Genomic DNA, 24,802 nt, shown 5'->3' with positions numbered 1-24,802 from the left:
TGGACAGTGACGAGGTGGGGGAAGCTTCAGTGAAGCAGTGTATTCAGGCAGAAGATACACTTGAGATTTTGGAGAGAAAGGAGTGAAATCAATGGTTTATTTCCTTTGCAAGCAGAATGAACGCAGTTGCACAGCACCGCGTTTTCATCCGTGTCCGTCTGAGGAGAGGAATCGGAGGGTGGGAGGCTGCAGTGGCTGCATGCGACTCAAAGGGTTTGCCTTGGGAGTGAGTGGGCACCGTCTGTGTGTGGCCAGTTGCCCGCCCCACCCCACCACCTGCATGTGGAAGGCAGGTTACCATCTTAAGTAGAAATGTCCATGGATTGGATAATGTCATGGATGTTTTTGATTAAATATTTTGACTCTTTCATGAAACATTACAGCCTTCTTCTGGTAATTGGTTAGTTATAGCTCAGTGCAGCCAAGTTGGCACATACTTGGTTTCTTTGAGCAAATCTTACCTGTTCAGTTAATTTAAGTCCATCCTTATAACCAGCGTAATAATTCTGTCCAGAGCATTGCTGTTGACGTGGAGCCCTCCAGTGTGTCCTCTTTCATCTTCTCCTCGTAGCGACGCCCTGAGGTGGCGTTGGCATTCCTAGGATCCCTGTTTTAGCAAACCGAGTCTCTTGAGAAATTAAGTGATCTCTTAGGTCACACAGCTAATGCTTCGTAAAGCATTTCCTAAATCCAGATCGCCTTACTCTTAAGTCTCATAATACTGTTACTACTATACCATGTGACTTAGCAACTTAGACTGTTTTTCATGGGAAATGTTAGTGCAAATTGGAAGAGTCCTTCATGCTGCGATCTTTCCTGTTTGTAAATGCAGCTGCCATGCTCATGAGAATTTAGAGGAAAACGAAAGAACGAGAAAGCATCTTATTGATTATAGACCCTTTATAGATGGTGCAGGGCATCAGTTCGTATTTGGTGAGTTGATGAGTGGCATTTTCATATGGAATTAAATATTGATGCCAACTGTGGCGAAGTATTCTTTCTGATACCAGCTTTTGGGCATAGTTCTCCGTCACCTGGGGCTTCTCTTCCTTAATCTAGAGAATGAAAATTTTGAACTGGCCTATCTCTAAAACCCCATTGATTAAAATTCTTGAACTGTATGAAATTTGATAACTTAGACACAAAAATTAGGTGGATAATATGAGAAAAGTTAACAAATGTTTTATTTACTTTAATATTTTCAGTAAAATTAGTTGTTAGGACACTGAGTAACAGGACTGAAAAATAACTTCGTTGCCAGCACTTTTCTTATTTTAAAATTGGCCTGCTGTATTTTGAATGTGTATTGACCTACAAATAACAATAAAAGTATATTTTATGTATGTAAATATTGCTCAGGGAACAAATTGTAGTATGGAATTGATACTAAGATTTTCTTTGTTACAAATGGAAGTCAGTTTCTCTATGCATATATCCGAGAAACAAAGTCATCTGGTAATAGTGTGTTTTTAAAGATATGTTTGACAGCAAAAGAACACTTAAAAGCTTAGCTTGGATTTGCCATCATTAGTAATTAGGGAATTGCAAATTGAAACCATAGTGAGATATACCACTCATTTAGATCGGCTTAAGTTAAAAAGACTGACCACATCAGTTATTGGTGAGGAAGTGAAGGAACTGAAACTCTCATACACTGCTGGTGGGAAGGTAAAAATGATGCACCACTTTGGAAAAACTTGACAGTTTGTTAGGAAGTTAAGCATACACCTATCATATGATCCAGTCATTCTACACCTAGATATTTATCTAAAAGAAAGGAAATCATAAGTTCATACAGAGGCTGTGCCCAAATGTTTATAGCAGCTTTATTTGTAGTGGCTCGAAACTGGAAATAACCCAGATGTCCACCAGCAGATGAAGGGATGAACGGTGGTTTCATACATACAGGGACTGCTATTCAACAGCGAAAAGGAATGAACCCTTGATACACACAGTAGTGTGGATAAATCTCAGGGTAATTATGCTGAATGAAAGAAGCTGGACAGAAAAAAAAAAAAAAGAGTACATACTGTCCCAGTCCAGTTCTAGAAATTATTTTAGAAAATGCAGGGTAATCTCCAGCAGCTGAGAGCAGGTGAGTGCCAGGGAGGGAGGAGGACAGAGAGCAGCAGCCAGCTTTGGGATGAGGGAGAGGCTCACGGTGAACTGGGCGTAGACAAATGTCAGAACTCACACTGGACACTTTACATTTGTGCAGCTTATAGTATGTCAGTTAGTCCTCAGTAAAGCTGTTTTACAAAAAACTTGGCTTGGAAACGGAAGACCACATGCACACACAGTTTCTTCCTGCACGTACAGTTTTGACTTATGAGCCTCGAGGCAGCAGGCATTGGACAGGGTGTCAAGCGGGAGGTCCTGACTTGCCCCATCTCGCCAGCCGAGCCGGCTGTTCTCACTAGACATACAGAAGATGTGTGAGCTGACTCTTAGTCCCTGAGGAGGCTGAAAGCATTTTCTCCACATCCAAACCACTGCCAAGCCACCAGGGCGTGCTTAGTGTAATTAATTGTCTTTTTTGGTTCCATGAATAGTACCCCAGAGATCTGCAGGAGTGAATGGACTTGCAGGAAGTAGGCTCTGCTCCCCGGCTCCCACCAGGCCCAAAGCCGTTCTTGCCACTCTCGTTCCAGTGTGTCTTTGCTCACCTAGGTCTCCAGCAGCCCGTTTTATGGTGGTGGCAGTGGAGGTGTCTGCGTCTTTTCGGCATGCCTCCTCTTTGCGTCAAAGGCCTGAACTGTTGGCAGCCTGACTGTGGGGCCTGGGCTGGTGCCGTCACCTCCCTAGCTCCACACCCTGGTACCCGGCCAGGCTCGGTGGTGAATTCCTTTCACCACATTGTGCACTTCCTTCTGTGTGCTTCCGGGGGAAATCAGTGGTTTAATAATGAAAAATTGAAATAAAAGTGTCCACCTGCTAAGTAAGAGCCTGAGACATGTCAGAGAAGGTGTCTTATGTCAGCAGAGGTTTCTGTGGACTGAGGGTCTTTTCGTATTTCCACCGCACTCTGGATTGAGCCTCAGGAGAATGGGAAAGAGCAGTTTCCCTTCCCTTTCCTTTTTCTCTTTTGTGACAGTGCTGCCCGCCTGTTTATTTTCCTCCCTGCGGCGGTGGCATGCTGCTTTTGTTGTGCATGTGTTCCGCTGGCAGTGGGACTGGATGCCCCTCCCTCCTGTCCTTCCTTCCTTCCCTCTGGGAGCGGTCTGTCACCAGTCCCCTCCCAGGGCAAGTCACACACCGTCTCCGCTGGGGCCACTTGGACACCGGGCGGCCCACCTGGTGGTACAGCCAAGCCGGCCGGCCTCACCCACCTCTCCCCTTCCCCAGCTGTGGACGTGGCTGGAGGAGCTGCAGAAGGAGCTGCTGGACGACGTGTATGCCGAGTCGGTGGAGGCCGTGCAGGACCTCATCAAGCGCTTCGGCCAGCAGCAGCAGACTACCCTGCAGGTGACTGTCAACGTGATCAAGGAAGGGGAGGACCTCATCCAGCAGCTCAGGTGGGCCTCACCCCTCTCCTGGTCCGAACAGATTCTGAAGCCCTGCCTGTGACTCCCCTTCCCCTTTTACTCTTGTGGGCAGTCAGCTCTGCTTCTCTGTCCAGCTCAGTGCAGAGCAAGCAGCGTCGTGAAGGCAAAGGAGAGAAATGGCTCTCTTCTCTCTTTTCTTTTCCCCTCCTTCCTTACAGTTTAACTTCATAATAGTTTTCGTTATAACATTGACTGATAAGCCACATAATTTAGTTGTAATATTTTCTCTTAACATCCAACTAGTAATTATTGACACTTCTTTATAAACGAGATTAATGTGAGCCTCCGAGGACTGCGCCCTCAGGCCGGTCTAGAGGACAGCAGTATTCACTCCCAACGTCCAGATTCAGCCAGGCCTGCAAGGGGCAGACACCCACCCCCAAGTGCTCTTCAAAGCAGGATATGGAGGCAGAGCCAGGGTTGGTTTTGTTTCCTCTGGAAGCAGATTTTTTTTATTGGGTCAGGGGGACCATTTAACCCCCTACTGTATCACTCAGGACAGTTTCTCAAAGTCGTTGACTGATAACTTTACATGACGTTCACTTTTGCTGGGAGAGGCAGGAGGCAGTTACTTAATAAAGGCTTAATTGATTGCATTAAAGGTTAACCTCTCATATCCAATATGATTCTGTCATTTATACTAACCAGGTATCATCCGTTTTTTACTTAACAAGAAAAGTGGCTAAAAATACAACTCTAAAGTGATTTTCTATAATTATTAGCCTTCTTACAGAGTGATTTCAGAAAATGCCAGAGAAATTCTTCAGTGTATCCTCACATTCAGCAGGATTGCTCTGAGGAGGAAGCCTAATATTGTTTTGCAGGGGAGCAGCCCGTTCCATTTTCTGAGACAAGCAGCGCAGCTTCCTGCCAGCTTTCTTCCCCTGAAGATCTGCGTGGCCGGATCTGGTATCTAACAATGTGTGACTTTCTCATCCAATTCCTGTTCCTCTGTGCGCTCTCGCAGGGACTCTGCCATCTCCAGTAACAAGACCCCCCACAACAGCTCCATCAACCACATTGAGACGGTGCTGCAGCAGCTGGACGAGGCGCAGTCGCAGATGGAGGAGCTCTTCCAGGAGCGCAAGATCAAGCTGGAGCTCTTCCTGCAGCTGCGGATCTTCGAGAGGGACGCCATCGACGTGAGTGTCCCGTGGCCGGCGCCTGCCTGCCTGCCTGCCTGTGGGAGCCCTGGCTTCCTCCACAGCACCAGTGCCCTCTTGTCTCTGCCCCGCTCAGGTCCTGTGTCCTCACCCACACCCCCACCCTCTGCACCAGGAGGGGTCCGGGAGGGAGAGAGGGTTCCTGGAGGCTGGAATTGGATCATCCCTGGGAGGCCAGGGGATGCTCAACCCTGGGCCCTAACGTTGGAAACAGTAGAGCAGGCAGCTCGCGTGGCAGGAGCAGAGCACAGCAAGCGCTGAGCAGAACCGAAGGAAGCCAGCACAGCTTTCTCTCAGTCTTGCGGTGTTTAAACCTTGATTGGGTCGCACACAGCACTCCCTTGTCCTCAGCTTAGGCACAGTCATCAGCTTCAGGCAGCAGCCCTCCCTCTCTTCCTCCCTGTCGTCTTCTCATCCTTGCCCCTCTCCTCCTGTCCTCACCTTCCCCTTTTCTCTCTCTCCCCACCTTCGCTCTCTCCTCCTTCTCTCTTCCTTGCTTCCTCCCTTTCTCTTTCCGTCTTTCTCTCTCTTGCCCTTCTCTCTCCCAGAGTGGGAATAATCCTGACTTGTGGTCATAGCATTTTAGATAATAGAAAACCCAATTTCCCCCCAAAGGGGTGTTCTCAGATTATCCATAATTCTTACCTAAACATGGACTTCTGCACCTTATATGTGAACAGGAGAAAGAAGTTACAGGTGTCTTTTATCTTTCTTCAACACAAAGAGAGTGGTTCTGGGTTCTGTGCTTAGGAGGAGCTTTCTTTTTTGACACCGTGCGAGCAGAAGTCAGTCCAGTCATGTGAGTGTGAATTTACCTGGGGACATGACGAAAGGAGCCAAAGCTCCCCTCCGCGGGTGAGCCTGCTGTCCTGGAGTCTGGCCGCTTCGTGCAGCTGGTGGCTGTGATGGCCCAAAGGCCTCCTCCACATACCTCTGGGCTGCCTGGTGGTTCCTCTGTGACTGCTGATAGACACCTGTAGAGCACACCCTCTTAATATTTATTTCTCGTCTCTGGTTTAGAGCTCATCAGCAGTCCTTGCCACTCGGGCTGGGGATGGCAGGGCTGTGCGTAGCCTGCCCTCAGTCACCTTGGCACAGGAAGGACCTTCTGCCCATAGTGGGCTGTGTGGCTTCCCCTGGGCCTGTCTATAGGCCTGCCCTGGGGAGTGGTTTTGGTTTGTGGTGCAAGGACCAAGTCAGCCCTGCACAGGACTCTCTTGGATCCCTTTGCTTGGCCACTTGTCTAAATCTCCAGCACTATTTTCATTAACAACAACAGACCTTTTGGCTCTGCTCATGCTCATCATTAGTGAATAACAAGAAAGGAGTCAAACCCTAAACATGTAGCTTGGTGAAACCTGCTCAGGTGCTCTCAGAGTCTTGACCTTTAGATCCACATGGAGCTATGCAGAGAAGAGGCACCTGCACGCTGGCCTCTGCCCAGTGAGGGCCTGCCATGGCCTCCCCAAGGTAGCAGCACAGACTAAATGGGAGACCAGCCAGGTCCACTCCCCTCTCTGACTTCAAAGGACTCACTTTTGTAAAACTTAGCTGCATATGGAATATTTTCAACTAGGAAACACAAACCAACCAGAAGCATTAGTTGCAGTTTTTCTTCCAGGACATTTTGATACTTGAAAAAAAAAATTGATTCATTTATCTTCATACTATTTTAAAGAGAAAAAAAATTTTTAATATTAAAAAAGTTGTATTTATTGTAAGTATGTGAAAGTACTTCCAGTTTCATTGAACCAGATCAGGAAACAAAAACATACATTTTTCCCCCAGCAAGGCCACAAAATTACAAGTGTCCTAGATAGAGCCAGCGTGCCAGAGCCTGGGGGAGTGCATCCTGAATAGAGGAAGCTGTACCTGCAGCCCAGTCTCGGGCCAGCTTCAGATATGGTTCAGAAGCTGCTACAAGATCACAGCCTGAGAAGCTCTGTTCTCTTTAATCCTGAAAAATGAAGATCTGAGCAGTTTAGGCTTTGGCCGGGTTTCCTCTCTTATCCAGGAAGATGCCACATCTGATGGCCCATAGGAGTATGGAGTTATATTTTAAAGTTTATTATGACCGGACATGGTGGCTCACGCCTGTAATCCTAGCACTTCGGGAGGCCGAGGCGGGCGGATCACCTGAGGTTAGGAGTTCGAGACCAGCCTGGTCAACATAGTGAAACCCCGTCTCTACTAAAAATACAAAAATTAGTCAGGCGTGGTGGCAAGGGCATGTAACCTTAGCTACTCGGGAGACTGAGACAGGAGAATTGCTTGAACCCCAGAGGCGGAGGTTGCAGTGAGAGGAGATTGCACCATTGCACTCCAGCCTTGGTGACAAGAGTGAAACTCCATCTCTGAATGAATGAATGAATGAATGAATGAATGAATGAATGAATGAATGAATGAATAAATGTCTTCAAAGCTATACAGAAGTACAGAAGGCAGTACAATGGAACTACCGTGTGCCTGTACCACAAATTCAGCATGATTTTACCAGCCTGGTTAACCTTCTTTGGTTATTGCTGTGCTATAATGTTTTAGAGAAAATCATTGCCAGCTTATTCTTTCACTTCTAATGGCTTTTCTAAAAGATGAGGCTATTTTCTTACATCCCCACAATCAACTAAACATCTCCCCAATTTAACAGTCATTTCTTACTGTCATCGACTCCCAGCATGTTCAGATTGACGTGGGTGCCTCAATTAGGAGGCACGTGAAGTTGGCTCTTGTGTTTAATGGTCAATTTCTTAATCTAGAATTGTCTCTCCTTTGTCCTCCTCCTCTTTTTTTTATGCCATCATTTGCTAGAATAACTGGATCGGTTGTCAAAGGAACCAGATCCCACATTCAGTGTTTGTTCACTTGTATTATTTTAGGTTGTGTAACTTTTAGTTTCCCTGGTGTTTCCTCTAAACTTAGAAGTTAGATGCAAAGACCTGATTCTAGTTCTGTTGTTGTGCAAGAGTCTTTCCGAGGAGGTGCATCATAGTTCCCCTTGCGAAGGCTGGGCCTGTCTAATCCCACTTCCCTGGGGACCCTGAGGCCGGTTCAGGCACCATCATGCTGAACCTTCTGTGGTTAAATCCCCTCAGCCTTTTTCTCACAGTAGTTCACTATGTGCTGATGAGCATTGCTTATGAGAATGTGAAAACAATTTTCCAATTTTATTATTCTTTCTGCATTTAATAGCTAGATTCATCTATAAAGAGTAATTCTTCATTATAAAATGTTCTTTTATCTTTTAGTTAAGTGCCAATATTTAGGATAATGATTGGTTTTCTGTCTACTTTTTTTTTTTTTTTTTTTTTGAGAGAGGGTTTTACTCTGTTGCCCATGCTGGAGTGTAGTGGTGCCATCTCAGCTCACTGCAACCTCCGCCTCCCAGGTTCAAACGATCCTCCTATGTCAGCCTCCCGAGTAGCTGGGACTACAGGTGCGTGCCCCCACGTCCAGCTAATTTTTGTATTTTTTGGTTGAGATGGGGTTTTGCCATGTTGGCCAAGCTATTCTTGAACTCCTGATCTCAAGTGATCCTCCCACCTTGGCCTCCCAAAGTGCTGGGATTCTAGGCATGAGCCACCACCCCTAGCCAATTTACTGTCCACTTCTAGTAGAAACCAAATACTTTTTCTTTCCTTTCTTTTTCTTTTTTTTTTTTTTTGACTTTTAGCTTCTCTTATTATTTTTGAACACCATTGGGAATAGTAATGGATTTTTGTATATACAATATATTTTACGTAGTTTCGGTAATTTATTTATCTTCTCTTTTGGTATCTTTGGCCAGTGGGAACCCCTTCATCTGGCTTCTGTGTCCATTTATTTATTTATTTATTTGTTTATTTATGTTTAATTTATTTAAACAGCTTTATTGAGGTGTGATCTGTGTACCGCCGAAGTCATGCATCTTAAGTGTTTGACGTCTCTGTTCTTTGACAGAGAGACATCTCTTCCTTCCTTCCTTGGTACAGAGTGAGAGGTGGCTGCGTGTATTTATTTTTTGTCTTGATCTTAAATACCTTCCTCTTTCAGATTATCTCAGACCTCGAGTCTTGGAATGATGAGCTTTCTCAGCAAATGAATGACTTCGACACCGAAGATCTCACGATCGCAGAGCAGCGCCTCCAACACCACGCGGACAAAGCCTTGACCATGAACAACTTGACTTTCGACGTCATCCACCAAGGGCAGGATCTTCTGCAGTATGTCAATGAGGTCCAGGCCTCTGGTAAGAGGCTCATTCCATCTGTGTCCGTTGTGATTTCTTCATGTCCTCATGGCAATTCAGTTTATTTCAGTGGGACGACTGCACATTTTGTTAGTTCCTACGATATAGGTATTCTAGATACCTGTTCTTTAAAAGAATGTTTTGCATTTTTCTGTAATACAGTCACATTTAACATGGTTAGAGTACTCATTCATGATATTCTCACATACTATTTTAAGTATCATGAACTTTAATTTTACACAATGACATGTTGTATCTCTGTGAATGAACTATAAATCCCAGGAAAACATTTTCACATTCTTTATTTTCTTAGTTTATATTTTACCAGCAGATGTCACTATAGGTTCAGAATTGTATTAGAAACTTAGCAACAACCTGCATATTGCATTATTCATTTCACACAAATTAAATGCTTACTAAAGAGGAAACTGCATGTAAGGAGGATAACAACAAAAAACCCTGAAATTCACTCATTTCTAAAGAATGCTGCACTTTCCTAGTTATCAGTGTGGGAGTAGAAATGGATGGGATGTGGACATGGATTGATTGCCTGTACATCCTTTGACACACATTACCCTCCTTGAACTTGCCCTTCAGCATAATGGCTTGGCCCCTAGCTGGGTAGATCATTCACAAAAGCAGACTTTGTGCCATCCGCCCTTTGAGAACAGAAGGTTGAAGTGCTAGCTGAATTCTAGGGTCTCCCTTTAATGTCCACAGGCGTGGAGCTGCTTTGCGATAGAGATGTAGATATGGCAACTCGCGTCCAGGACCTGTTGGAGTTTCTTCATGAAAAACAGCAGGAATTGGATTTAGCCGCCGAGCAGCATCGGAAACACCTGGAGCAGTGCGTGCAGCTTCGCCACCTGCAAGCAGAAGTGAAACAGGTGAGCAAGTGACTGGATGCTTGGGGAGGCTGCGCTACAGACGTTTGATATCTCATCGACTTCCTGGAAATTCTGACCTGTAGCATTGGGGAGGATCGTGCCCGCTCAGAACACAGCTGTCTTGATATATAGGATAATGCGCACATACACACACCCCCATTACAGCCATCCCTAATGTGTGGAAAGGGAGCCAGTGGCCAGGATGACTGACTGGCTGTTCACCCAGCACAGGCAGCACTAGAAGGTAACAGCCCTTGGTTTCTTTCAATATTGATAGTCTGTCTCTTGCTTGAAAGCCTGAGCATATTGCCTCTTATATGACTTTTTCTGCCCAGTACTGTTAGGATCTGGATCGTTTCTCAGACCCCATATGCCTGGGTCATTTCTTGTGTTATCAGGATACCGTAATACCACATCCTGATGGCATGACAAAGTGAAAATAGAACATGAGGAAGGGATTGCTTTTGGCTCAGTACCAGTGGGATTCTATGCGTGGATATGACATTTTATTAACTGGCTTGATGGAGGGAGAGAAAAGTTTATGGTGCCCTGAAAGATGCAGAGAAAGCAAACAGAAAGTGAGTTTGGTTGGAGTGGACTTAAGATGCCTCTGGACCATGAGCAGGAGGTGATGCAGAAGTAGGTGACACTCACACTGGGGCAGGTAGACTCTTCAGTCAGAACTGTTGAAAAGAGCACCTTTTGGTCTCCCACGTGCCATCTGTAGCGTGGGTATTTTTACATATAAACAAGTGTTGTGGCCTGCTAACAAAGTGCTCCTTCTTGCACAAACACTAAACAATGTAAGAAATAACGGAATAAATAAATGTATCCCTTAGGATTTGCCTTTGCCTATAACAGAGACTAAAAAATAGTGGCTTTGAAAAGGTGTTTTCCCCATGTGACAAGTCAGGATATAGAAGATAGCTGGTCTGCATTTAGTGCTCCCGTGGTACATTAGGCTGAAATGTTGGTGATGGGCGGCCTTTCCCTTCTGGTTGCCAAGTGGGTGTTGTAGCTCCAGCCATCACCTCCATATCCCAAATTATCAGGAAGGGAAACACATAATGAGAAAGAGGCAGCCCCTCTATCACAAAAGAAATATTTTCACAAACTTCCCCAGAGATTCCTGCTTTGCTTTCATTGGCTAGACCTGTACATTACTGTAGCCAAGCTGTAACAGGAGCCGAGAAGTGGTTTTATTGTTTAAGCCCTCTTCCAAAGTTGGGGTTTTACTTAGAAAACCCCAGCCACAGAAGTGGTTTTATTGTTTAAGCCCTCTCTCAAAGTTGGGGTTTTACTTAGTTGGAGTTTTTCTAAGTAAAGCCCCAACTTTGGGAGAGGGCTTAGACAATAAAAGTACTTCTGTGCTAAGTAAGCGAGAGGGCAATAGGTATTATATAGGTTACTTGAGGTCTCTTCCACACCCAACTATCCAGAAGACCTCCCACAATCTGTGGTTTCCACTGTCAGAATTTACTTCCTCTGAGTGTGTGTGCAGTTGAGAAGCTCATGGTTTGAACCTGATCATTGTAGCATGGTGTTATTCATACCTTTTTTATTATGCCATTCAACACTGCAGTTAAATTGGAAAATTAGTTCGTGAAATAAATTAGTTCCCACTTTTCAAGCAGTTGCCAATTTTTCAGTCCAAAAATGCTGAAAGAGAATGAAAAATGCTTTTCTTGATTATCAAGGAATTCTTGGTGTCAGTAGGTTTTCTAAAATGTAGCCCTTAATCTGTTCTGGCTTGTGGACTAGTATCAGCAATCCACTGGACCCTCCACCTTTTCATTTCCCATTTGCTACTAAAAATAACAGAACTAATTAAAAAGATGCAGCACTTGCAATCAGGTACCATGGAAGAACATCAGGCTGTTGCCAGGAGGATGATGAAGCCATCAGTGTCTTGTACCTACCAGGAGCAACTGGACCACCTTGCACGCTCGTATCTCACCCCTGATGGTCCACAGGATTCTCTGGAAAGTCCGCTGCTTGGAGTTACCCTGTGTAATGTTTCAGGTGCTGGGTTGGATCCGCAATGGAGAGTCCATGTTAAATGCCGGACTTATCACAGCCAGCTCGTTACAAGAGGCAGAGCAGCTCCAACGAGAGCATGAGCAGTTCCAGCATGCCATTGAGGTAAGGGCACTGGGCCTGTCTGTGCTTTGGCTCTTTCATTGCTCAGGACAAACATCCTGAATCCCCCACATGGCACTGACCATGGGAGCCACACGGGGCTGGAATGGTAAAGACAGCTCAGAGGACCCAAATTGACAGTGCTTCTAAGTCTGCAGTTGATATCAGGAGAGGGAAACAGTGTGGCGCCACGGTGAGATGAGGATTTGCATCCCAGACAGGCAGCCTCACTGCAAAGATCCCAAAGGTCTCGGAGACCGGGGGTTCCTGTTGTTCTCCTATTGTAGGGGTCCTGGCAAGATGCACTTTCTCTGATTTTGGAACAGCTCAGAACCAAGGAGCCCACATTACAGTCTCAGCTGAGGTTTTCTAATATCTTTCTGGTCTCATAAGTATGTTTCTCCTATGTTACCAACCTCATCCAAGCAGCGAGCTCACCAAGACCAGGTGTATATCATGAATTCGCTATCAGTCAGTAAATAATGCCGACAGCAGAACTCCTCAGATTCCTGCTTAAAAGCCGCCTTGTTCACCTTGACGAGGGTCTGTATGCCACAACTGTAGCAAAATGACTCAGGCTAATTAATGCTCAGGCTAATTCCAGGCCTGATCCAATTCACTGTCAGCATGTGGACTAATGATTTTTATTTTTTTGGTACGGGTAGGGCACATGGGTAATGGTTCTGATTGGTAGTGGCGAGGCAATGTCAAAGGAAAAAGAACATTTGATTACAGAAATGTTATCTCCCCTCCTCTGCTCACATGTTATCAGCCAGAGAAGAAAGCTATAGAAGCTGCCACTAATTTATTCCCTAGATTAATTTATTGTCAACTGTTTGATGCCATTGGACGTGCATTAACAGCTCTTCCTGAGGTGCAAACTCTGGGCATCTGTATACTGTGCCAAGGAATTTCTAGTAATTAAATTGCAAGTAATAAATCACTGTGTCTGGGTAAAGGATTAGAATATATTGTATATAGTGTTTTATGGGATCATTTGTACTTTTTCAGGTGAAATGAAAGGTTTTGCTATTGTTTAAAAAAAAATCTTGTATCCTCAGAGACCTGTGCTCTCCCTGCCCACCCCCTCCCTTGGCTCTACGGCCTCACTGGAGAGAAGCTGACTTTTCTCAGCCCGTCCTGGCTCTTCTAGTGAGGACAGATGAGCAAACTCTTACTGCATTTGCCGTGCTATTTGTATAGATTTATCAGATGGCATGGACCTCCAGAGAACACAGTTGTTTCATTCTTAGCTTTTTATTTGTTTTTCCTTTCCTTTTTAAAATCAATAGTTCTTGAAAGCTTTTCACTGGAGTCCAAAGTTTAAGTTGCAAGTGAAAATCAAAGGCTTTCACTCTGGCCACCTTTTCTCTACTTGTTCATTTGCTTCCAGCAGCTATTATGAGAAGGATCAATAGGAATAATAAACTTGGAACATTTCAACTGCTTCTTTGGCTGTTAAGGGTCTTTCCTGCTATTTTTCAGACTAAGAACCCTACAACTGAGACCCGTTCTGGGAGGTGATGAATTTCATCCTTCATTTAGCTACTTTAAACATAGACCTAGTTGTTCCTGGGCATAAAACCTTTTTTCCTAAACTGTCTGTTGTGCTTTTAGAAGCATCCTAGTGAGTATTAACTGAAGGTATTTCCACAAAATCATGAAGAGCAGAGTAACTGTAGCCATCCTGGTTGCTCTCTAGTCAGTGGGGACACTCTGGCAAATAAGGCTTCCCTTGTCTTGTCTGTCTCTAGAAAACACATCAGAGCGCGCTGCAGGTGCAGCAGAAGGCGGAAGCCATGCTACAGGCCAACCACTACGATATGGACATGATCCGGGACTGCGCCGAGAAGGTGGCATCTCACTGGCAGCAGCTCATGCTCAAGATGGAAGATCGCCTCAAGCTCGTCAACGCCTCTGTCGCTTTCTACAAAACCTCAGAGCAGGTCGGGAGAGGTTCCCTCCCTTGAACTCTCCACTGATACTTTATTTTGTGCTTAATTTATTGGGACAACTCAATCATTGTTAACGTGTCAGTCATTATTGAACCAATCAGTTGCAAGTCAAGCAGGGAAAGGGCATTCTGGAGTTAAAATTATTCCTGTATACCTTAGATGTCAAAGAATAATAAGCTAGAAAGTAGCTGAGAAGACACCTCTCTTCTTGTCATTTAAACATATGACCTGAAACACATCAGAGAGAGACAGGATATTTGCTTTGGTTTTGTTCTTGCACTGAAAGGTCTGCCTGCTTTTGACCCTGTAGTTGTTCTCCAGCCAGACAGAGCCCATGGCTCCTCCTTATGTGATCTTCCTGACAGCATCTCATCCCCAGAGCCCGACTGAAAGGGCTTTCCAGAGATACCAGTCGGCAATGGCAGATGTCAAGTCTGAGCCTCAAACTTTTCCTGCTTACAGGTCTGCAGCGTCCTCGAGAGCCTGGAACAGGAGTACAAGAGAGAAGAAGACTGGTGTGGCGGGGCGGATAAGCTGGGCCCAAACTCCGAGACAGACCATGTGACGCCGATGATCAGCAAGCACCTGGAGCAGAAGGAGGCATTCCTGAAGGTAGGGGCCGCGCCTCGGACAGTGCACCCAGCAGAGGCTTCCTCCCTGAAGGTAGGGGCTGCGCCGCGGGCAGTGCAACCAGCAGAGGCTTCCTGCCTGCCAGGCGCGCATGGCACAGTCTTCGCTTCCTAAGGGAGCGTGCCCCACAGCTCTTGCCTGCTGTGGAATGTAACAAGGGCAGTATCGCATCAGTGAGAAGTTGGCTGAAGAAAGAAAACCTTCACATCTTTTTCATATGCGATTGCCCTGTCTTTCTAGTTTTCACAGGGAAATAGCTGAAAATCTGTATGAATAAGGATTGGTTGGAAGTCACAATACCAAGTGATTCTGGAGACAGAGCGATTGATTGGTTGATTGATTTGGTGAAAAACAATACAAATATAGCTTAAAATAATCTTCCTTTGGAAACTCAGCCTCTTCATTCCCTTCAGAGGGAACGAAGATTGTATCTCAGAAGAGGTATAAGCGTGGCATGGAGGAGACATGATGCAAACGCCACACGGCTTGGGGTGGCAATCACTGATACCTACTCAGGAAATGCTTCCGACAAGAGAAGTGTGTCACACACAGACCAGACTGGGAGTTTTCTCTCTGAAAAGCTTTAAATGAGGAATTTTTCAAGACTGCTTTTTCTTTTTTTTTTGTTTTTAACTCAGAAAAAGGGTCTTACTCTGTCACCCAGGCTGGAGTGCAGTGGTGCAATCACGGCTCTCTGAAGCCTTGAACTTACTGGGCTTAAGCCGTCCTCCCACTTCACCCTCCCTAGTAGTTGGGCCTACAGTGCTCTGTCATATTTTTATGTATGTCACATTTAGTCATACATGGTCACAGATGTGCTTTGGAACAGTTAAATTTTTCAAAGTAGTTGAAACATTTAGCAACATTTGGTGCCCAGTGTTCCGTGTTGCATTCTTGGGCTCTTACAGAAATTCTGAGGCTCTGCTTGTTATCACCGCCGAGGCCCATTAAAAGTAGGGGTGGTGGTCACTTTTCCTCCTTACCTCCTCATTGCTTCAGCGTTCTCACGTCTCTGACCACTTTCCTGTTACACCTAATACTTTTTGTGTTTTTTTCTGAAGTCCATCATCTGACAGACAGAGTTATTGTTCAGTCTGTGAGGATAAATTGTAACTCTTTGGAAATTCTATCTGGTAACTTACTTTGTGCTCCCACCACAGTGGTTTTCTTTTTAAGCAAGCTCCCGGGGTGAGAAAACCATCACAGTTTCCACAGTCAGTCATTATAACTATGTCAACACCTTTTTAAAGCCCCTGCCCCCGACATTTCCCTGCTGCTGAAATTTACTAAATGCTGACCACTATTAGGATTTCGAGGTGGAATCATTAGAATTCTCCCCTCTTTGTCCAGGATCCATTTAGTATGAAAAAAAATGAATACCATTTAGTTCATGTAATTAAGATAGCTATTTAGGTAAAATTACAAAACAAAAATATAGGCAGTCCTCAAGTTACGGTGGTTTGACTTGTGATTTTTTGACTCGGTGGTGCCAGTGTGCTGTGCATTCAGTAGAACCTGCACGTCAAATGCTAAACAACCATTGATTTTCACTTTCAGTGCAGCATTCAATAAATTACATGAGATAGTATAGTCAACATGGGATTATAAAATAGGTTTTGTTTTAGATGGTTTTGCCCAGCTGCAGGCCAGGGTAACTGTAGGCTTAAACCAAGCACATTTAAGGTAACTAGGCTAAGTTAAACTGGGATGTTGAGTAGATTAGGTGCAATCAATTCATTTTTGACTTATATATATATATATTTTTTTGAGACGGAGTCTCGCTCTGTCACCCAGGCTGTAGTGCAGTGGCCGGATCTCAGCTCACTGCAAGCTCCGCCTCCCGGGTTCACGCCATTCTCCTGCCTCAGCCTCCCGAGTAGCTGGGACTACAGGCACCTGCCACCTCGCCCAGCTAGTTTTTTGTATTTTTTAGTAGAGACGGGGTTTCACCGTGTTAGCCAGGATGGTCTCGATCTCCTGACGTCGTGATCCGCCCGTCTCGGCCTCCCAAAGTGCTGGGATTACAGGCTTGAGCCACCGCGCCCTGCCGACTTAATATTTTTAACTTAACTTACAGTGGGTTTATCAGGGTAAGTCAAGGAGCATCTGTAATCACAAGCCTTTTTGGATTCCTTTGTTCAACTTGAATTTTGTGGTGTTTGTGTATAGGATATTTAAGTACCTTTTTATTGTGGAAATTTGAAGATATATACCAAAGTAGAGAGAATGGATTCTCTTCCTATTTTACTCACCCATCTTCACTGATTATCAATATATGGGCCTATATCCACCTTCAGTGGATTATTTAAAATTCTAGATTTATCATTTTATTTGTGAATTTAAACAGTAAATTCTCCCTTTCAGAAATACAAATAAAATACCATTATCTTAAAAATTAATAGCAATTCTTTAATATTATCTGAAATCCAGCATTGTTAAAACTTTTTCTGATTGTTCTGTAAATGTCTTTTTTTTTTTTTGAGACAGGGTCTTCCTTTGTCACCCGAGCTGGAGTACACGGGTGTGATCATAATTCACTACAGCCTTAGGCTCCTGGGCTTAAGTGATCGTCCCAGCCCCGCCCCCAAGGAGCCAGACTACAGGCACTTGCCACCACACCTGGCTAATTTTTGTATTTTTTTGTAGTGACAGGGTCTTCTTATGTTGCCCAGGCTAGTCTCAAACTCCTGTGCTCAAGTGATCCTCCCACCTTGGCCTCCCAAAGTATTGGTATTACAGGCATGAGCCCCCACACCTGGCCTACAAATGTCTTTTTATACATGGTTTTAATTAAGATTCAAACAGGGTCCACATATGGATTTGGTTGGGTATATCTTTGGAATCACTTTTAATCTAAACAATACTCCGTCCTTTCATTACTATTTATTAATTGAAGAAATAGGTTTCTCAGATTGTGGCATTTCCCCCATTCCAGATTGGCAGTTACATCCTGTGGAGTCATTTAGCACCATCCACAATTTCTAGATTTTTATTAGGTTGTGATCCTTGATCAGAGCTGGTTTGAACGGTGGTGGGGGTGGGGTGGCAGGGTGGGGGAAGAAAGAGGTGGGGGTGAGAGAGAGCGAGAGAGCGCGAGCGAGCTTGGAAAGCTTTGCCAGTGGTGCTTGTGCTTCCTATCATGTCTAGTTCTCTGTCTCTGTGATTGGTAAGAAGATTGATCAGTGGTTCAAGTATGGTGAGTGCAATTCACCCCTCTGTACTTCCCTTCCGCCTTTTAGCTGATGGGGTTAGTACCCAGTAGTGGTAACTGGTTTTTAGGAATTGCAAAATGGTGATACTCTAATTCTGTCATTTCCTTTGGCCTCGATTATCTAGAATTATTCCCTCTCAGCTATTTGGTTACTCTAAAATAGAGTTTGTCCAGAAAAGGCAGAGTAAATGCTTGCTTGATCCTTTTTATTTGCCATTTTCAGGATAATGAATTGTTGCTATAGTAACTTCTACATATGACTTTTTTTTAGTATCATCATGGATTTAAATATATTTGGTGTGTTTCAAAGCAGTCTCTGTCATTTATCTTTTAACATGCCGCTTGTCCTATCCATAGGAGCCCTTTCAAGGCAGGTTGCTTAGCTGTCCTTAGCCATCATCTTTGTAGTCTTCAGCATCTTCTGTGTTGTTTGGTTTTGACAGTGTATTAGTCCATTCTCATGCTGCTGTGAAGAAATACCTGAGAATGGGTAATTTATAAAAGAAAGAGGTTTAGTTGACACAATTCCACAGGACAGGGGAGGCCTCAGAAAACTTACCGTCACTGCAGAAGGGGAAGCAAACACGTCCTTCTTCACACGGTGCAGGAAGGAGAAGAATGAGAGAAGTACAGGGCGAAGCAGGGCAAAGCCCCTCACAAAACCATCACATCTTGTGAGAGCTCACCCGCTGCACGAGAACAGCATGGGGGACCACCCCTTTGATTCAGTCACCTCCCACGAGGTTTCTCCCCTAACATGTGGATTACAATTCGGATTACAATTCAAGATGACATTTGGGTGGGAACACAGAGCCAGACCATATCAGACAACTTGAAATTTCACACGGATCAGTAGAGACTCATGATGTGTTTTTCTCTTAATTGAAAAAAAGATAGCCTCGCTCCATCTACTGAAAAGATCTGGAAACAGTGACCAACCCAAAAGCCCTGATCATCCCGAATGACTAGACTGTGGGCTCTAAATACCGTTTACCACTAGAAGGAGATAGAGCTCCTTGAAGAAGAGATTAATTCCAGACCCAAGACAGGAAATGTGCAAGATGTTTCCAATTCAAATATAATTAAAGGGTTTTTTCCTTCTTTGATTTTACATTTGTATTCTTTTATATAAAACCCTTATGTTAAAATATATGAATGAAACTGGTTTGGTTTATCTGGCTGCATAAACATAAACACATAAACACATACTGTCAGTTACCACAATGACATCACATAACAAAGCTTCAACCAGGGTTGGCAAACTATGAACTGAGGGCTAAGTTGGGCCACCTCGATATAGTTTACCTGTCACCTGTGGCTACTTTCATCGGTTGTTGGTTTGAGTAGTTGTGACGGAGAAACAGACTATGACCGCCCCCAAAACTGAAAGTGTTTACTGTCTACCCTATATAGAAATCCAGGCACAGCCCAGCGGAGTTCTGCAGCTCAAGGTCTCAGGCCGTGATCCAGGGGCAGGCCAAGTGTGCAAACCTCTCCAGGCTGGACAGAGACAGGGCTTCCCTTCCTCTATGACCATAAAGCAGGGGCTGCTCTCTGTGTCCTGCCCCATGGGCCTCTCTATAGGGCAGAATGTAGCAGCAGGTGTCATCAGAGGGAGGGCTTCAGGAAAGAGAGATTTTTTTTAATAGAATTAGGTTTTATCCTATGCATTTTCTAAGTCAGAAAGTGGCCAGATAAATGTTGTAGGTAAAGACGTATATTAGAGCCCAGTGATGTGTACTCCAAATACACGTTTGTAGAAGTCAGATTAGCAACACATCACTCTCCATTGTTTTTTAGGCTTGCACCCTTGCTCGGAGGAATGCAGATGTCTTCCTGAAATACCTGCACAGGAACAGTGTGAACATGCCAGGAATGGTGACGCACATCAAAGCTCCTGAACAGCAAGTGAAAAGTGAGTAGAGCTGGGAATCCCCAGGGGCGGCCCAGTGCATGCCTGGCAAGAGACGGAAGGAGCCTGCACAATGTGTTCTGAACTCTCAACCTCAGTTTCATTTTAAATGTCCGTTTCATGTTAATGAAGTCCTTACTAATGATCTTAGTTTAATAGTGAAAGATTAAACAAATGTTTAGGCTGATATTATATTGAATAGGTTGATAATTTATTGAATAAGTTGAAGAATATAAACAGGGAGAAAATGCAAAATCAGAATGATATTTACTGCCATTGGCTATTTTGTTAAAGTAAGTGAAAAATAAATAGGGGGAAAGGAAAAACCAGAGTTATCTATAAGCAAAGTATTTTTAAAAGCTCAAATTGAGAAAATACATCCCAATTTTGTCACTATAAAGTATTATCAATTTTGGATACCTAAGGCATAGTTAATAAAAACAAATTGAAAAATAATAATATGTGGGTTATGTCATTTGAGTATAAAAACCTATACAACCATGTTTGTGTGTGTGTGTGTGTGTGTGTGTGTATGTAAGTGCTTAGAAAAAGGTCTGGGAAAACGTATACTAAATTGTAATAGGATTGATGTGGAAGGAAAATGGATAAAGAAACTAAGGCGCAAAGCAAGTAACTCTGACGAGGGCTACACAGCCTAAGTTTAGTTTTATAGGAAAAAAATTGTGATAATCAGTTAGCAAATGATTCATCTCACACTTTTCAAAACAATATGATAGACAAACACTTTCTACATTACATTCTACTGTCTACTCATCTGATTCATCTATTAGTTATCACAAAATAATTTTCTTACACTACTATAATTCTCTTAAGTTCTATCAGTAAAACATTTTTATTGATGGACTTTTTCTTCTGGAAAAATGTGCAACTCACAAAAGCAACCGTTTTTCTGCATGAGTAAGTCTTCTGGGCCAGCAAGTTGTTTGCATTGATAATTGGTTTACTTGGTTCATTTCCTATAAAAACAAATGTCCTTTCATCCATCTCTCAATATTGCTTTTATTTGTTGGTTGTGTCCTGTCTTTTCTGATTGAAGATACTGTGGTCCTTTCTAGGTTGCACTAGTTTGACACACGTTTGTGTGTGAGAGGGAGACTATGTTTCATTTATTTCCTCGTTAGATCTTCATTATGCCTTTGCTGTTGTATATCCTAATGTTGGATGCTGTAAAGAATTAAAATAGGAGTATTCTGTTTCCCTCAGAGCCTACTTGGGGGTGAAAAGTTTATTTATGCTCGAGTCAGTGCACTAAGTTCCTGTAAGAGTAATGGTGGCAGAAAAGACAGTATAACCCCAAGGCACAGGCAAGGACGAATCTCAGACCACGTGGTCAGAGGACCCCCGCCCCCAGGAGCTTGAGGAAGTACCATATCCAAGAGGGCACTTAGCACTGTTTGCTGCTCACTTACCCAAAATTAGTACTGGCTCAGGCAGAGACTGTGGAAATGAGAGACTAGAAAAATTGCTTTGGCTCATATTCATTTTCATGTGCGATATTTTCATGTAAGTGACAGCTTAATTTTTTAGCAGACTTCAGATTTCAAACTTTTAATTTATTTCACTGAACTAGTTTACCTCTTCGGTGGAGTAAAAATAACAGCATGACCACTGGTCCCTGGGGGATAGTTGGCAGTATCTAAAGGCATTTTTTATTGTCATCAAAAATGATGACACTATATTGTCACCTTAAGAATATGGTGGTATTTAGGGTAATAATGGTAGGGATGGAGAAAAGTCAGTAAATTTGGGGTTCATTTTGGAGGTAGTATTGAGAGAGTCTGTTGTTAGGCTGGATGTAAATGCTGCTCTTCTGTTCTTATTTGTCACAAAGTACAGCCTGCTAGGAACTCAGTAAGTATTTGTGGAAAACTTCCTATGTTAATGGTTTTCCAATATAATAAAATTGCCAGGAACCCTGTATTTGATTTGCAGTTTCACTCTCAGAAATTTTTTTCTTAAGTTTTTTGTTTGTTTCATAAACTTCTAGAGCAAAACAGACTTAGTGTCAAAAATTCAAAAAGTGTACAAATGTATTTAAGTTACCTAATTCCTTAGCTACTGGTAACCACTGTCAAGACTTTTGTGCAAGCTGTCTGTGCATATAAATGTAAGTATGTAGAGAAATATAAACATGTATATTTCACTCACCCATCCCACTTTTTAATTTGTTACAAAAATGAGACTATATTACCTTACAACTTGCATCTTTCACTTAATAATATATCTTAGTCATCTTTCTGTGTCAGAATTTAAAGACGTGCTGTTCTTTTTAATACCCAGTATAGCATTTCTGAAGTTGATTTGACCTGTCCCTCAATTGGTGGGTCCTACATTGCTGCCCATTTTCCACTGTTCTAAGCAGCGCTTCAGTGTTCAAACATCTTTGTCCAAACAGTTTTGAATACTTGTGTGAGCACTGTTCATCTGAAAGATAAATTCCCAGTTCAAAGGTATGCATGCACATTTTCAGTGTCATTCCCTGGGGTCATCATACTCAGTTTTTCTTCTTCCATAAGAGGATCGTGATTACCTGTTCCCTTACTCTTTCCGACACTGGACCTTACCCGTTTGCCAGGAAAGCAGTGAAAGATGGTCTCATTGTTTGAGGTTAAATGTGTTCCTGTATATTTAGTGACTGTATTTTTTAAATTGTGAACTTCATATTTATAGGCTTTGCTCATTCTTCTTCTAAAGAATTGTTCATTATTTTTCTTTTGACTATTCTGTGTCATATGTTCCCAATTCTTAAAAAGTTTTTGTCTGTGCACCAGTTTTTGGTGGTTCTTGTTTGGTTATGACATTTTAAATGTTTGTGTAATGAGGTTTTTTTTCCTTTGTAACTTCATGCTTCTCTGCTTCCCCACTTCAGGTCCTTTCCTCTCCTAAGGGGTTATGGTTTTGTGTTTCTTTTTTTTTTTTTCGAGATGGAGTCTTGCCCTGTCACCCAGGCTGGAGTGCAATGATGCGATCGTGGCTCACTGCAACCTCTGCCTCCCAGGTTCACGCGATTCTCCTGCCTCAGCCTCCCAAGTAGCTGGGACTACAGGCACCCGCTACCACACCCTGCTAATTTTTGTATTTTTCGTAGAGACAGTTTCACCATGTTGGCCAGGCTGGTCTTGAACTCCTGACCTCAAGTGATCCACCCGCCCACCTCAGCCTCCCAAAGTACTGGGATTACACGTGTGAGCCACTTTGCCCAGCCTGGTTTTTTTTTTGTTTTTAAATCCACCCTTGTTGATTATTACTCCACCACTTTGATACAACCTTTAATCTGTATAAAACTCCATCTACACAAGGTTTTAACAGTCTTGAAAAAAATGCTGATTTTTTTTCAGCCGTTGTTGAATTGCATATTATCAACTTGTGCATTATGTCGAATGCATATTACAAAATACACATATCCCACAAATCCATCTAGCTGGAGGTATGACAGACTGACCTCAAATTTCCAGTGGTCTCTTTATCGTAAGATGCTCAATGGAGGTGAGAGTGAGAAGAGGTCTGGTCGACATGCTCACTGAGACAGGAAAGCAGTGTGATTCTTTATCGTGCTGTCTTGGCATGGCATTTGCCTAAAAGTCTCAATAAAAATGAATGGAATTTTGCGGCTGTTTTAATTGATTGCAAGCACCAACATACATCATTTTCTTTTTTCTCTCAGATATCTTGAATGAGCTCTTCCAGCGGGAGAACAGGGTATTGCATTATTGGACCATGAGGAAAAGACGGCTGGACCAGTGTCAGCAGTACGTGGTCTTTGAGAGGAGTGCCAAGCAGGTCAGTGCACACCTGGTGCCCAGCCTCCCTGCAAACCCCCGTGCTTACCCCTGCCTCCACAGAAAGGCCAAGCTTGACATTTCCGCCCTCTTGAAAACCACTTTCTAATGACAAACAGTATTGCCTTCTAGTTATGTTTGTTATTAAAAGAAAACCCCACAGCCTGGTGAAAGCATGTCACTCAGTGATTTTTGACCCCCAACATGTGTGCTTTCCCCTGCTGTCTTTACCTCATCTCTAAGACGGCAAAGTACAAGTCATAATGATGAGGATTGTTTAAAAACTATTAGGGAATCTTGGTTCTGTACTGAGGTAAATACAATGGATTTTTTAATATTGATGTATTTATATTTTCAAGACAAAGTTTTTATTTTTCCAGTTAAGCTAAAATTAAGAAATGTGACAGAATTTCTTTCCTTTTTTCTTTTTTTTTTTTTTTCTTTTTGAGACAGAGTTTTGCTCTTGTCACCCAGGCTGGAGTGTGGTGGCATGGTCTCAGCTCACTGCAACCTCCGTCTCCCAGGTTCAAGCGATCTCCTGCCTCAGCCTCCCAAGTAGCTGTGATTACAGGCGCCCACCACCACGCCTGGGTACTTTTTGTATTTTTAGTGGAGATAAGGTTTCACCATGTTGGCCAGGCTGGTCTCAAACTCCTGACCTCAGGTGATCTGCCCGCCTTGGCCTCCTGAAGTGCTGGGATTACAGGCGTGAGCCACCGCACCTGGCCCAGAATTTCTAATAATTTAGTATAGTCAAAAAATATTGATGTGTCAAGGGGGCACATTTGGAGCATCCCCTTCTTAAGTCATTTTAGGATGAAGTGCTTCTGCCTGTATCATCAGTCATGGAAGATCATTTTATTGTAAAATCTGACCCCATCTTAAGCATTAAGATGCCTGTCACTTCTGTTTTGCCTTAATGGTAGCTTAAGAATCCGTAAACTTTCATCCAGAATTTGGGGGGTCTGGAGGGAAGCACAGGAGAGAAGGTGATTCCCCCAGCACCTGTGTGTGGCCTGGCCCTGGTCTAGGTGCCTTAAAGTCACCCGGCCAATTCTGTGATGTCAGTCAGTGTTGACCCACATTCTGACCACATTGCGGACCCATCTTCTGAATCCAGCTTGCAACCTGATATGCAGCTGATCCAGAGCAAGCATTGGATACATGCTTTTTAGCTGAAGAAAAATTAACTTTCTTAGCAGAGGTTTCAGACTTAAGGAACAGCTTTTGTTCCATTTTGGAAAATGTAGGTCTCGAAGGATGCAGCCCATGCTCAGAACTCAGTTCCCAGAGTTGGATGAACTGGGTTCCTAGGCCAGGGATCTGACGCCCTGC

General features: G+C 43.6%; 1 protein-coding gene across 4 annotated transcripts in view; it reads left to right on the top strand.

Moving 5' to 3' along the window:
• TRIO (trio Rho guanine nucleotide exchange factor) overlaps positions 1-24,802 on the top strand; it is a 369,149-nt gene that overhangs the window by 214,703 nt on the left and 129,644 nt on the right. For all 4 annotated transcript variants that reach the window (XR_012092813.1, XM_073014830.1, XM_007961240.3 and 1 more), the window contains exons 12-20: positions 3,346-3,515; positions 4,513-4,687; positions 8,738-8,933; positions 9,654-9,820; positions 11,843-11,962; positions 13,714-13,905; positions 14,377-14,526; positions 19,556-19,670; positions 23,353-23,468. Coding sequence is in view for 3 of the 4 variants with exons in the window: in XM_073014830.1 (XP_072870931.1) it covers positions 3,346-3,515; positions 4,513-4,687; positions 8,738-8,933; positions 9,654-9,820; positions 11,843-11,962; positions 13,714-13,905; positions 14,377-14,526; positions 19,556-19,670; positions 23,353-23,468 (1,401 nt within the window). In the remaining variant the exon portion in view is untranslated. The remainder of the gene's footprint in view (positions 1-3,345; positions 3,516-4,512; positions 4,688-8,737; positions 8,934-9,653; positions 9,821-11,842; positions 11,963-13,713; positions 13,906-14,376; positions 14,527-19,555; positions 19,671-23,352; positions 23,469-24,802) is intronic.

The sequence above is a fragment of the Chlorocebus sabaeus genome, chromosome 4 (assembly GCF_047675955.1).
Source record: "Chlorocebus sabaeus isolate Y175 chromosome 4, mChlSab1.0.hap1, whole genome shotgun sequence".
Classification (NCBI taxonomy): Eukaryota; Metazoa; Chordata; class Mammalia; order Primates; family Cercopithecidae; genus Chlorocebus; species Chlorocebus sabaeus.
Note: the sequence above shows the minus strand (reverse complement) of the source record. Positions and strands in the feature narration are given on the sequence as shown.